The sequence below is a fragment of the Capricornis sumatraensis genome, chromosome 20, assembly GCF_032405125.1.
Source record: "Capricornis sumatraensis isolate serow.1 chromosome 20, serow.2, whole genome shotgun sequence".
Classification (NCBI taxonomy): Eukaryota; Metazoa; Chordata; class Mammalia; order Artiodactyla; family Bovidae; genus Capricornis; species Capricornis sumatraensis.
In genome coordinates this window covers 10,882,291-10,896,626 of record NC_091088.1, presented here as the reverse complement: position 1 = coordinate 10,896,626, position 14,336 = coordinate 10,882,291, and the positions used below count along the sequence as shown (strand labels likewise).

The following is a 14,336-nucleotide window of genomic DNA, read 5'->3' as shown; positions in this document are numbered from 1 at the left end:
CCTCTGCTCCCCACTTCCTGTCCAGGACTCTTCACATCCACGTTCTGCTGGGCCCACAACCTCCCCTCTGCCCATCCCAGTTCCTTGCACTGGCTGCCTGGCCTCAGCCTGCAGCTCTAGCCTCTGGACTGTAGTTCTACAGAAATGCAGGGCACACCCACAGAAACACGTGACCATATGCTCTGCCCACTTCCCCATCCTCACCTCCGACTCACCACCCTAGACACCCTGACTTTCTAGCTATTCCTAAAGCCCCACATTCAAGAGCACCTACTGTGTGCCAGGCACAGCACTAAGTCTCATCTCATGAGGCCTCGTGTCAATCCTGAGACTCAGGGCCACTGTTATACCCATTTGATGGATGAGGAAACTGAGGCTCAGTGGAGTCAGTTGACTGTGTGGGAAATAGGAGGGCCCTGGTTTGAACCGGACGCCAAGTGAGAGCCCCAGAGATGGAGTAGGTTTCGTCCGGTGGGTTGTGGCCAGCCCGGGGTGACTACCACTGCCACTTCTAGTTCCCAGTGGAGGCTGAGCAGAGATTCAGTCAATGCACAGAGGTTGAAATAAGCCACAAATTCGCTGCATATTGCTATCATCACATCCTTTTGAAGGTCAGTGGTATAGCGGGGTGAAGGGAAGGGAGGAGATGGATTCTGTGGATGAGAAGCTGGGTACAGGCTGGTGTCATTCCTGGGGGCCCTGACCCAGTTTGGTTATAGAAGTCAAACCTGCAAGCAGACATGGCTCCTTTAAGGGCCAGCAGTGTTCCTTCAGGTGAGAGCTGCAAAATGGAAAAGCGCTCCCTCCCCTTGTTTAGCCATGAGAAGCCCAGTCAGTGGATCAGACTGAACACTGGGTCTAGTTAAAACGCTCAGGCCCTGCAAGTAGGGACTTCCCTGGTGGCTCAAACGGTAAAGAATCTGCCTGCAATGCAGGAGACCCAGGTTCGGCTCCTGGGTCGGGAAGATCCCCTGGAGAAGGGAATGGCAACCCACTCCAGCATTCTTGCCTGGAGAATCCCTCGGACAGAGGAGCCTGGCAGCCTGCAGTCCACGGGGCCACAAAGCGTCAGATATGACTGAGCAACTAACACTGAACAACTTTCTTTCCACAGGGAGGCTTAAGTCAGGTCCTCCCTTGCTCATCCTTCCATTGACAAGCACCTTAGCAGCATCTTTTAATGGAACGATCATGAATATCACAAGCAGAGCTACGCAGCCCGTCAGAGGCACAGAGACCACCCTCATTTCTGAGCCGCCCCCAGGGCCCCAGTTTCTGGGAATGTCCACCTTGCCTGCATAATTACATAAACACAGAGAGGGCAGAGAGTTAAAGGCGGCACTTCCTACTCTGCTTTCTCCTGCTGTCAGAAGTCTCTGCAGACTTAAGAAGCAAACAGAAATAGCCCCAGCTCAGAGATTCTCTGTGCCAAATTCAGCAGCAAGATATTTTGGGATTGCTGATCCGAGATTTTCCTTTCTGTCTGTCCTTGGTCCCCAGTCCCTTGCTCCTTTCCTGAAAGTGACGCCTCTTTGCTTCTCGCCCACTCGGATCAGTGGGGGATTTCTCCTGAGTGGTGGCCTTTGCCATTGAGTCATTACTGGGTAAGCGGCCCTTCGACTTTGTCAATCAAGAGATCAATTCCCCTTTATCATCGTAACTTCCATTTCCAGCTGGGTCCTTGGCTCTCCTGCACGTCTTCTCGTTCAGAATCCCCTTTTCTCTGAGAACTCATCCGTGCCACGGCTTTAACCATCACCTCTGAACTCATGACGCAGGCATGAGGCGATTTCAGCGTGCCCGGCACACAGTAGGCTGCTTAGTAAAAGTTCACTGCCGACGCCTCCCACCTGCACTTAGCAAAACCACGTCTAGGAAGGAACCCTTTCTCTATTGTTTTCTCTCTGCTCTCTCCTGCTGGCTAGGCTTTTGTTAATTTCCACTTGGCCTCAGTTTCTTTATCTGTAAGATGTGGAATTTCCGTCTTGCTGGATACACATCAAGTGGTCTCACTAAGATGCTCAAAAGAGCGAGAGGACTGACGCAGGCCTGGTGTGGGACTCACTCCCCACCTCTCTCTACGGACTAAGAGACTTCCCAGTCTTCGAGCTCCCACGTGGGGGCTGTCCACCTCTGTGCTCCCTCAGGTCTTTTTTCTCTCCTCTTTATTTTTAAAGCCCTTACAGTCAGATGCACATAATTCAAAGCTTCGAACTCTTCCACTTTGTTTCATCTCCTGAAACAAAGAGCATACTCATCTCTCTCCTGATAAGAGAAGGAGGAGAGACATAAAGGCTAGGTCTGTATTATAAGTATTTTCCCTCTATTCCCTTTAAAATGTCTGGTTCTAGGCTGTAGACATGTTCAAAAGAAGCAGACTGACGGACTGGTTGATAAAAGAACTTCCGTCCCAAGAAATTTTACGCTATTATTTTTTCTAGTTGACTATACACAACGTTGTATAACAAACAATATCCACGGATCAGAAAAGAAGGAAAAGTCACTCTGCATTCCACTCCTGTCGCATCTTAGTGGGTGGATTTTTTTCCCCTTTCATTTTATGTCCTTACACGCCAAGGATTTATACAAAGCTGTGATCACAGTGTAGCTGGAATTTGGCATACTGCTTTTTTCACTCAATATGCTACTAGGGATATTTTTTTCATTTTCTGACAGAGTCTTCATAACTAGCATTTTTTTTTTTAGGGGCTGCATAATACTGAAGTGTGTGGGTGTAGTGTAATCTACCGAGCCATTTCCCTTCTGTTGTTGATGGGGGCTGGTTCTGAATTTTCACTATTACAGACGATGCTGTGATTCACCCTGGCGGTCCGTCCTGGGTGCCTACAGTGAGGCAGAAGCAGCGCTTGGCTCTGCAACAGGCGATATGGACCTGTGGCTTTTATCTTCTTCAGGATTATTTCCTGAGGGTAGGATTCATGGGACAGAGAGTTTAAATGTACTTGTGACTTCTCAAGTCATTTTTAGGCTAATCCTAGGATCTCTACTTAAAAACTCGAGGACGTGTTGGAGGTCATGTTTGCAGGATGGTGGTCGGAGGAGATACTCTCAGATGCTGTTATCTTTCCCGTTTCTGACATCAGCAGAAATCGTCGATTCGGGGCTAATGGGAGCAGGTCACGTGCAGGGAGGGGATGAGGGGATGGTGCAGCTCCTGGGGTGTGGGGGCCACAGAGGCTCCCTGGTATGGACTGTCACCTCTTCAGAAGAGCTGCCATCCCCTGCTTCTCCTCTGCTCCTACCTCCCAAATCCCCTGACCATACCCTCCAGCCGCACTGGTCCCCTTGCAGACTCTGGAGCTGACCACGTCTCTCCTGACCCTGGGCCTTAGCACACGCCGCTCCCCTGGGTCACAAATGCTCTTGCTTTGGCCTGACCCGCGTCCCTCAGCTCTCAGCCCACATCTCACCCCTTGGTGGATGGCGCCTCGGATTTCCCCCTGTGCCTGTGCTTATTTCACTAGCACCGTGCACTTCTCCGCCAGAGTGCACACCAGAAGTGTGAAAGCACTGCTCACTGTGAAGCAGTGAACCTCCCAATACCTTTTGTCCTGTCTTCCCCACTGAGACTCTAAGCCCCTTGAAGACAGTGGTTCTCAGGGTGGTTTCTGCTGGATCTGCTGCCCTAGCCGAGTACCTGGCCCACCACAGATACTTGGTACTTACTAAGTCAAGTTGGTCAGGGCAGGACCAGAGAAAAGGATGCTTGCAAAAACATCACTTCAGAGGATGAAAGAAAAGAGGACGGAAGGGATCGGATCACAGCTTGAAAGATGCAACTTAAAGAAAGGAAGGAACTTCCACGGTGGCTACTCAGTCAAGAATCTACCTGCCGAAGCAGGAGACTCGGGTTCAATTCCTGGTCTGAGAAGATCCTAGATTCCACAGAGCAGCTAAGCCCATGTGCCACAACCACTGTCCCTGAGGGCTGCAACTCCTGAAGCCTGTGCTTTGACCCAAAGCCTGTGCTCCACAAGAGAAGCCACCACAACGAGACGCCTGAGAGCCACAACCAGAGAGAGCCACTCCCTCTCGCTGCAGCTAGACAAAGCCTGCAAGTGGCAGCATCGAAGACCCGGCGAGCCAGAGAAAAAAAGGAATAAAGAACCAGGCGAGGGGTATAAGAGTAGGCAAAAACATATTCTGAAAGTCTTTCAGAATACTATACATAAAATAATAAGCAATAAGGATTTACTGTAGAGCACAGGGAACTCTATTCAATATCCTGTAATAACCTATGCTGGAAAATATAATCATCTATACTTAAATTTTTTATAAAATGCCTGCGATCTCTGGACATCTGAGAAATGGATGGTGAAGTTCTAGTATCTAGCTTTTAAGCTCTCTTTTCACACCTCATGGGAAATACTGGGGCAACCTCAAATAGCATGTAGATCTCCCCATTCAAAATCTAAAAACAAATCAGGGAATTCAGACCATCAGAAGGCTTTCCTTTCCAAGAAACTTACCAGGTTTCACCTAATCTGGTCCAAATCTACCACTTCAAGCAACCAGATCTCCTGTCTTGCAGCCCTTCAATTTTTCATCTTAATCAGGGATGTGGAGAAAATGGTTTCTTTGTTATGATGCTAGCTAGACAACCTAATCTTTTATAGCTTACAATTTTGTGCTGGAGACTGAAAATACATAAACAGCAGTTCTGTGACCTGGCTGCATCCTCCCAGGGGCTGCGAGTGGAGCAGAGCCTGGGAATCAGCCTTGAATGCTGAGAATCAGCAGGGGGAGGCCCACAGATGATCAGCAAGTGTGGCAGCAGCTGAGTGTGCCATCTGATTCCCTGTGTTGGCGTGCACATGGCCGTGATCAACGGCTTCAGGATCATAGGCAGAATACGGATCTGGTTATGAACCAAAGTCTCCCCCGTGGAGACAGCAACAGCCTGCAGACTGGCGCCTCTGCCTTCAGACTCCCCCTGTCTCCCATTCATTCTACCTGCAGCACCAGTGACTGTGCCAAACCCGCGTCCCATTTGTCACCACCGTGGTCCTTTGGTGGCTCTCAGTCACACCCAGGTTGGAGTACACATCCCCTGGGGCTGTTATGTGAATGAATGAGAAATAAACTTCTCTGTGTTGAGGTCGTGTTGTAGCAGCTCTCACAATTCAGCTTGCTGAGTTACTTAACTTCTCAGTTCCTTGGGTTTATCTCCAAAATGGGGATAATGATAAGGTTGTTGAGAGGATTAGATGAGCGAATTACACGTGAAATAGCCCGGAGCTAGTAACATGCATGTTCACCATTATGGCCTTATGACACTGAGAGCGCGTGCGTGCTCAGTTGCTAAGTTGTGTCTGACTCTGCAGTCCCATGGACTGGAGCCTGCCAGGCTCCTCTGTCCATGGGATTTCCCAGGCAAGAATACTGGAATAGGTTGCTGTTCCCTTCTCCAGAGGATCTTCCCGACCTAGGGATGGAACCCGGGTCTCCTGTGTTGGCAGGCAGATTCTTCACCACTGAGCTGATGACTATTATTAGCGCTCCTCTAAATGAATGCTCCTGTTCTTTAAGAAGGGGCTTCCCTGATAGCTCAGTTGGTAAAGAATCCGCCTGCAATGCTGGAGACCCCGGTCTGACTCCTGGGTTGGGAAGATCCCCTGGAGGAGGGATAGGCTATCCAACTCCAGTATTCTTGGGGTTCCCTGGTGGCTCAGCTGGTAAAGAATCCTCCTGCAACGCGGGAGGCCCAGGCCTATACAGTCCATGCGGTCACAAAGAGCCAGACACGACTGAGAGAAACTCTGTAAGAGAGAAGTGCAAGGACCATCCTGGTGCTCTTTGGAACAAGCATCTTACCTCTTCACTTCCTGCACGTAGTCTGCATTCCTGTCGAAGAGGTGGGTCACGGAGTCCTTGATAGCTTCGTGCTTGAAAGTAGAAGCTGTTCCAAAGACAGTCACGCTGGGGACAGTGGAGCACAGCTGAGCCACAGCTTGACCCTAGAAGTGAAATATAACAGACAAGTCACACAGGAGCGCTACCACCCGACACCTAGTCTTGCTGGGAGAAAAGCAGGATTTCTCGGCCTTGGTGCCATTGACCTTTTTTTTGGCTGGATTGGTCTTCGTTGCAGGGGGCTGAACAGTGCACTGTGAGATGTCTAGCAGGATCCCTGGCCTCCACCTACACAGTACCAGCAGTATGCCCTCAGCTGTGACAGCCACAAGTATCTCCAGTCAACATCACTCATTATTAGATGCAAATCAAAACTACAGCGAGATACCACCTCACACTGGTCAGAATGCCCATCATCAAAAAATCCACAAATAATAAACGCTGGAGAAGGTGTGGAGGAAAGGGAACCCTCTTGCACTGTTGGTGGGAATGTAAATTGACACAGGCACTATGGAGATTCCTTAAAAATACTAGGAATAAAACTACCATCAGTTTAGTTCAGTTCAGTCGCTCAGTCGTGTCCGACTCTGCCATAGGACCCAGCAATTCCCATTACTGGGTATATACCCTGAGGAAACCAAACTGAAAAAGATACAGGTACCGCAGTGTTCACTGTAGCACTATTTACAATAGCTAGGACATGGAAGCACCCTAAATATCCATCAGCATATGAGTGGATAAAGAAGCTGTGGTACATATATACAATGAAACATTACTCAGCCATAAGAAGGAGCACATTTGAGTCAGTTCTAATGAGGTGGAAGAACCTAGGGCCTGTTATACAAAGCAAAGTAAGTCAGAAAGAGAAAAGCAAATATTGTATGTTAACACACATATATGGAATCCAGAAAGAGGCACTGATGAACCTATTTGCAGGGCAGCAGTGGAGATGCAGACACAGAGAACAGACCTATGGACGCAGGGGTAGGGAGGAAGGAGAAGGCGGGACACATGGACACGTGAGCACTACCACATGTGAAACAGACAGCCCGCGGGAATCTGCCGCATGACTCGGGGAGCTCAGACTGGGGCTCTGTAACAACCTGGAAGGTTGGGAGGGGGTGGGAGGTGGGCGGAGGTTCAGAGGGAGGGGACATATGTATATCTATGGCTGGTTCATGTTGGTGTATGGATGGCAGAAACCAATATTGTGGAGCAATTACCTTTCAGTTAAAGAATAAATGAATTAAAAAAATATCTCCAGACATTTCAAAAATGTCCCCTGGGAAACACGATCTCCCCCAGCTGAGAACCACTGGTATAGAGGAAAGAGAGCCAGCAAAACCCTGGTACCAAGACATAACAATGATCATTTAACCATCTGGACTTCAGGTTCTCCATCTATAAATCAACACTAATATTCCCTACACCCCAGGGATCTTGGAGGATGTCCTAGTTTGGATTCCCCAGAAGCAGACCCTGAGGCAAGCATTTTGAGAGCAAGTCCTTTATGTGAAATAGGATCACAGGAAATACCAGGGTATTAAGACAGAAATAGAAGGCAGTCAATAAGCAAATCAACCCTGACTATTCACTGGAAGGACTGTTACTGAAGCTTTAATACTTCAGCCACTTGATGCACAGAGTTGACTCACTGGAAAAGACCCTGATGCTGGGAAGTATTGAGGGAGGGAGGAAGGGGGCGACAGAGGATGAGATGGTTGGATGGCATCACTGACTCAATGGACATGGGTTTGAGCAAACTCCGGAAGATAGTGAAGGACAGGGGAGCCTGGTGTGCTGCAGTCCGTGGAGTCACAAAGAGTCCGACATGACTTACAGACTGAATGACAAGCAACAACCTTTATCTGGACTAGGATTGCAGGAAACCCCAGGATATCAGGACAGAAATGGAGGCAGTCAGTAAAGGGTGTGTTATCAAGTCAGCAGCCACCGTGGCACCTGGAGCTGGGTCCCCCTGAGGAACTCCAGGATCAAATGCAGATTACACCTTGGATTAGCCCAAGTGGTGAGGAAGCTAGAGTATTTATCCACCAAATATCCATCTGATATGGGTTCAGGGTTGCTTCTGCAGCAGTGACCCTTAGGCATGTCTGGCTTGTCCTTAGAGACCAAACATGCTTCCACAGCCAGTTAGGAGCCCTAAGTGAGCAAACTGTACCCCACCGAGTGCAGAGAAGGTGTGGTGTGGCTGACAGCCTCTGCTCCGGGCTGTGGAATGAGGTGACATGTGATGCAGGTCAGCACCTGGCACAAAACGTGGGGCTCAGTCACCGCTAATCATCCGTACCCACAGTGGCTTATTACACCCAGAGCTGAGATGTCCAACCATATGAAGGAAAAGGCAGTACGTGAGGTTTAAATACCAAATGGTTCAAGAGAGATCACAAAAGTAGTTAGAAATGGGTAATCTTGCCATGTCCTTTTTCAGTATGGCCAGAAGTTTGAGTCAGTGGACAAAATACTGTGATCACATGCATTCACAAACCTGCCGGTAAAACCCAATTTGCTAATTAAGATGCATCCTAAAACCAAATACTATCTTTTTCCAGTGTTCCATCAACCATCTTCATGAGGCAGAAAGTATTAAGGAGGGAAATTATTCCACCAAAGGCATCTGTGATATGAATTCCTGCCTCTCATTTTACTTACGTTTTCATGTTGGTGGACTTAATCAGGCTGGCAGGTCAATTTGTGGAAGTATGATTCTTCCCAACATTTGCAATGAAAGGCAACATTGAGAGCATCAGAAAATGTCAGATTTATAAGCTCATCCAGCTACCCCCTCCTCCTCATTGTTTTATAGAGCAGGGACAGGGGACTCCGAAAGGTTAAGGTGACCCAGTTCCTCCGAGGCAGACCTGAGATGCAAAGCAAAGTCTCTTGACTTCCAGCGACTGCCATTTTCTATTATGCCACGCTGTCTACTTATTTTGACATTTCGCGCTAAGTGGACTTTTAAGTTGCTGTCTAAAATAGACACATTACTGACATGCTCGCTTGGAGGTCAACATTTCAGAACATGGCCGTGAACCTGAGACTCTGGACGGGCTCTAGTTCTCTGCTCTAAGAATAGCTTTGGTATTTTGGTTAATTTCTTTTTTTAAACATTTTATTTATTTACTTTTGGCCGCCTTCGGGCTTTCTCTAGTTGTGGCAAGCGGGGGCTACTCCCCAGCTGCAGCGAGGGGCTTCTCGTTGAGGCGGCCTCTCTGGGTGCAGAGCATGGGCTCCCGGGCGGGCAGCGCTCAGAAGCTGCACACGTGGGCTCTAGAGTGTGGGCTCAGTAGCCGTGGCACGCGGCCTCGGTAGCCCCGGGGCCACTTAGTTTCCCCGTAGTTGCACCAACAAGGGACCCAAGCCGTGTCCCCTGCGTTGGCAGGCAGATTCTCTTTTCTTGGCAGGAGGATCCTTAATTATTGAACTACCAAGGAAGTCTGGTTCATTTCTTTATCTCCTGATTTGAGAGAACAAAAAAGGTATTATCCTTCCTGTGCATGCGTCCTGAGTTGCTTCAGTCACGTCTGACTCTGTGCGACCCTGTTGGCTATAGCCTGCCAGAGTGTAAATGTCAGCAACCAATGGGACGATCCTTGAAAATTCGACAGGTACTGTTGGTACTGCTGGGGCGAGAGCTTAGAGCTGGTGCTCATAGCTGTGTAGTCCCTCCTGCCTTCTGTCCTTAAGCAAGTGAGTGAAAGTGTCCGACTCTTTGTAGCCCTGTGGACCGTAGCCCGCTAGGCTCCTCTGTCCACGGAATTTTCCAGGCCAGAATACTGGGGTGGGTAGCCATTCCCTTCTCCAGGGGATCTTCCCAACCCAGGGATCGAACCCGGGTCTCCTGCATTGCAGGCGGATTCTTTACCATCTGAGCCAACCGGGAAGCCTTAAGCAAACCTGACATTTATCCACTCAACTCCTTTTCAGATTCCTACTATACACTGCCTCGTCACACTGTGGAAGAGAGGCTGGAGCGGCAGACTCCTGATACGCCTTCATCTCTCTAGGCCCACCAAGCCCCACGGTTGTGTATTGAACTACATCTTACCAGCTTCACCTGGCTCTCCGGAAACCACACGTCAGACTCAGGCAATCCAAACCATAACTCATGGCTCTCTCCAAAAGAGTCACTCCTTGTATGAGCTTGTGAGGGCTGCCGTCACGCAATGCCACAGGCTGGGCAGCTTAAAGCAACAGGACTTTGCTGTTTCGCGGTTCTGAGGCTGGAGGTCTGAACTCACAGCATCAGCAGGGCTGGCTCTTTCTCATGACTGTGAGCAAGGGAGCAGACCCAGCCTTCCTCCCTGGCTTGCAGATGGTGGTCTTCTCCCTGGGTCTCCTCACACTGGTCTCTTCCTGTGCCGATCTGTGTCCACAGACCCCCTTCTTGCACGGACAGCAGTCTTGTGAGTATAAGGCTTACCCTCATGACCTCATTGTAACTCGATGATCTCTGTGAAGATCCTGCCTCCAAACAAGGGCACATTTTGAGGTGCTGGGGTTTAGGACTTTAATTTATGAACTGGACGAGGGCAGGGGGACACGATTCAACCCCAAACACTCCTCCCACTGCATTTCCTGCCTCAGTGGATGGAGCTGCAGCATCCATGCATTTCTAAAGACACAAATCAGTGCTGAACTCCTCTTCCGACTGGCACAGATGTCGCTTCCACTCACCGTCTCTGGGGACTGCCACTCCCTCCCCTGGACTATGACAACACCCTTCTCACCAGCCTGGCTGTTTCCACGTGGACTTCGCACCGTGAAGGGCGATTTTCCTCAAACACACCGCTGAACATTTCCTCGTGTGCTGCAAGGCTTCCCAACACTTGTCCCGCCTTCCGGATGAAATGCACACCCTTTACCTGACCGCACAAGGCCAGCCCCCGGGATCTGACCCAGTCACCTCGCTAAGAGACGGCCTCCGCCTTGCCAATATCCACTCCCTGGCTACACACCCTTGCGCCATCACTGACAGTGGCCCGGACCCTCATCCCAAGGCGTTCTCAGAATAAGCCTTCAACCTTCTCTTACTGAGGAAGGAGCTGAGGTTCACGGAGGTCGGGGCCTGGGCCAAAGCCACCAGGGTACGATGCGGCAGAACGTGACGTGCGGTGCTCCCCGGCTGAGCGACCCTGAGTAACCGTCCGCTCCTCTGCATTTTATAGTATATGCGTCATGCGGCGTACTATGTAAATTCTAAGGCTGCCGCGGGGTTGTATGACAGAAAGCATCCACAGGCTTAGCCCAGGGGTCACTCAATAAGCATTTGCGCTCATTACCTCTAGGACGCCTATTGCCATTTTTCTCCGTATTATTAGGTCGTACGGGCTGTGGGAGCAGATCCGCAGTCTACGACTACTCCGCAGCCCCGCATGCTGCTTGCAACAGTGCCGGTTTCCCGAATGCTTCCCCTCTCCTGTCACGACCTGGCTGTCCACTCCCTTCTGCAGCTCACAGTGCTTGCTCTGAGGCTGCCCGTCCTCCAGCAGCCCAGGCAGAACCTCTCCCCTCTTCAGGGCCACCACTGAACGTCCTCCAGGACAGCAGCCACCACCGCCTTCTGCGGCTGCTCGCTGACCTGTCCACGCGCCTCAAGGGGTCAGAGACGGTGCCTCGTGGGCTCCACACCCCAGGGCCCAGGGCAGAGCCTGGCATGGAGCAGGTGTTTGGTAAAATGTGTTGAATCGATGCACAAGAAATAACAGGGGTTTGACGTAATGGGGAAGCCCCTTGTCACTTTGCAGATTTCTTTGTTTTTCAGCTTTGCAGAGCAGGAATAAAGCACAGATTTAACATTCAGCATTTCTAGTCTCTGGCCCAAGCAGAAATTTACCATTTCCATTTTAAAGAGAAAGATACATGTGGTAATAAAATGAAGTGACAGAAGTAACTGGGTTACCTACATATTTCTATTATTATGTAATATATGTGAGCACTAAATGTAATATATAATACATAAATATATTAGATAATATAATTACAGTCAGCGCTGACTGTAATACTGATTCTGCATCTGTGGAGGCAACAATTGGTGATTTGAAAATATTCTGGAAAAATAAATTCCTGAAGGTTCCAGAAAATAAAACTTGAATTTACCACATGCTGGCAACTATTTACATAGAATTTATCTTGAATTAGGGCTTATAAGTAATCCTGAGATGATTTAAAGTACAGGGAGGATGTGCCTAGGTTATATGCAAACACTATCCCATTTTATATAAAAGACTTGAGCATCCTTGGATTTTGGTTTCTGTTGGGGGAGGGGTGTGGTCCTGTGGATACCAAGGGACAACTGTGTATATATAATTATGTTATACAATCTATAACTAGTATTATATGTACATATGTATGGGCTTCCCAGACGCCGCTAGTGGTAAAAAATCTGCCTGACAATGCAGGAGACAGGAGAGATTCCAGTTCGACCCCTGGGTTGGGACCATACCCTGGAGGAGGGCATGGTAACCCGCTCCAGGATTCTTGCCTGGAGAATCCCATGCACTGAGGAGCCTTGTGGGCTACAGTCCCGGGGGTTGCAAAGAGCATGCATGCATGCATGTATATAATATAAATGCACATATCATTAGCACAGTGTACAAGTAGCATATGTCATGTTACAATCTCTATTATTATATGAATAATGATGGGTAGGAAACACACGTTCAGTGGACCTCTATTTGCAGCACTCCCACCCCTCTTCTAACTCTTAATTAATTCACTCAGGCAATGAGAGGCCCTTGCAAGGTCCTCAGTGATTTTCTAAAATAAATAATGCTCACTCTTCTGTACTTAAGCAGAAAAGTGCTCTCCCTCACATTTATAGAAAAGCTGTACCCTCCCTTCTCCAACTCCCAAGGTGAATGCAAGATCAGCATCTAATTTATCCTCGGTTTCTCCCATGTGCCTGGCAAACAGCATGGACTCAATAAACATTTGCGGAAGACGGAGTGAATTTTCAATAAAAAGGATTTTGCAATTTACCTGCAGACCCAGAACATAAAATGAACAAGACAATCTAGGCTCCCAGCAACAGCAGTGAATGGAGATTTGCATGTACTTGTTTCTAATTGATTCCCCTTCCCTTGTAGGATGTAAGAGTTCGCAGCAAGCCTCTGCCTCCCTTCCCTGCAGCTAACAGTGAGCAGTAACAGCGGCGTGGTTCCTGCCTCCCGCCTTGTGCCAGGTACCGGGCTGAAGAGCTGCCTTAAATCCTTAAATCACTTGTAGGACACTTTGTTTCTCTTTTATACCTGAAAATGGGGGTTCAGAGAGGAAAAGGAACCTGTCCAGGGTTATGGCGCTTGTACGTGATAAGGCTGGGGTCAGACTCAGCGGTCCCTGACTCCATGACCACTCTGCTATCAGTCTTTTTGTCCATCCCGCTGAGCACTCAAGTTGCTGACATGGAAATCTTAGAGAAAGCCATGGGTCCTTGACATCAGTCTGGAAGGCTTCATTGATCCACACTGGATAGCTCTGTCTCAGGTTAAGATAGGTGAACAGATTTCAACCAGTTTGGTTGAAATCCCAGGGCTGTTGAGGTCTCCTCAAGCAGAGCACAGACAGTGGGAAATTCTGGGCCAATAATTGTGAGGAAGTTGTTTGCGGGGGCCGGTTCTGCAATTCGACTCTTATCAATGGACTGGCAGTTCAAAGCAAGATCTTACTCCAGAAAATTTGGGCACAGCAGATGAACAATTTGAGGAGCCAGTTGCTGTTTTAGTTGCCCATTTGTGTCCACCTCTTTGCGACCCCGTGGACTGTAGCCCTCCAGGCTCCTCTGTCCATGGGATTCTCCAGGCGAGAAGGCAGGAGTGCGTTGACGTTTCCTTCTCAAGGGGATCTTCCCAACCCACGGTTCAAACCTCCAGCTCCTGCTTGGCAGGCAGGTTCCTTACCACTGTGCCACCTGGGAAGGTCAGAGGGGCAGGCACATCTGTGTAACAGGCTTAGCACACGCCTGAGACATGTTCAGCCTGTTAAACGACAATTTTTAACACAGCTGTCCTGGAATTAGGACCGAGCTTGGCTGAAGTTCTGGTTACCCACTCAACCAGAATTTAGAATGGATGCCCTTATGTGTAGAATCTAAAAAGACATGCTACAGATGAACTTGTTTACAAAACAGAAGCAGAGTCACAGACTTAGAGAGAAACTTACGGTTGCTGCGGAGGAGCAGGAATGAGGGAGAGGGAGGGAGTTTGGGATGGACATGTACAGACTGCTGTATTTAAAGTGGATCACCAACGAGGACCTACTGTATACCACACGGGACTCTGCTCAGTGTTATGTGGCAGCCTGGATGGGAGCGGGGCTTGGGGGAGAATGGAAACATGGCTGAGTCCCTATGCTGTCCACCTGAAACTATCACAACACTGTTACTTGGTCACATTCCAGTACAAAATTAAAAGTTCAATTTAAAAAAATCTAAAAAAAATATT

At 48.9% G+C, this 14,336-nt stretch overlaps 1 protein-coding gene across 1 annotated transcript in view; it reads right to left on the bottom strand.

The window, feature by feature from the left end:
* Positions 1-14,336, bottom strand: part of VAT1L (vesicle amine transport 1 like) — a 169,664-nt gene that overhangs the window by 86,089 nt on the left and 69,239 nt on the right. Inside the window, exon 4 of the mRNA XM_068993453.1 lies at positions 5,836-5,978. Within this exon, the coding sequence (XP_068849554.1) occupies positions 5,836-5,978 (143 nt within the window). The remainder of the gene's footprint in view (positions 1-5,835; positions 5,979-14,336) is intronic.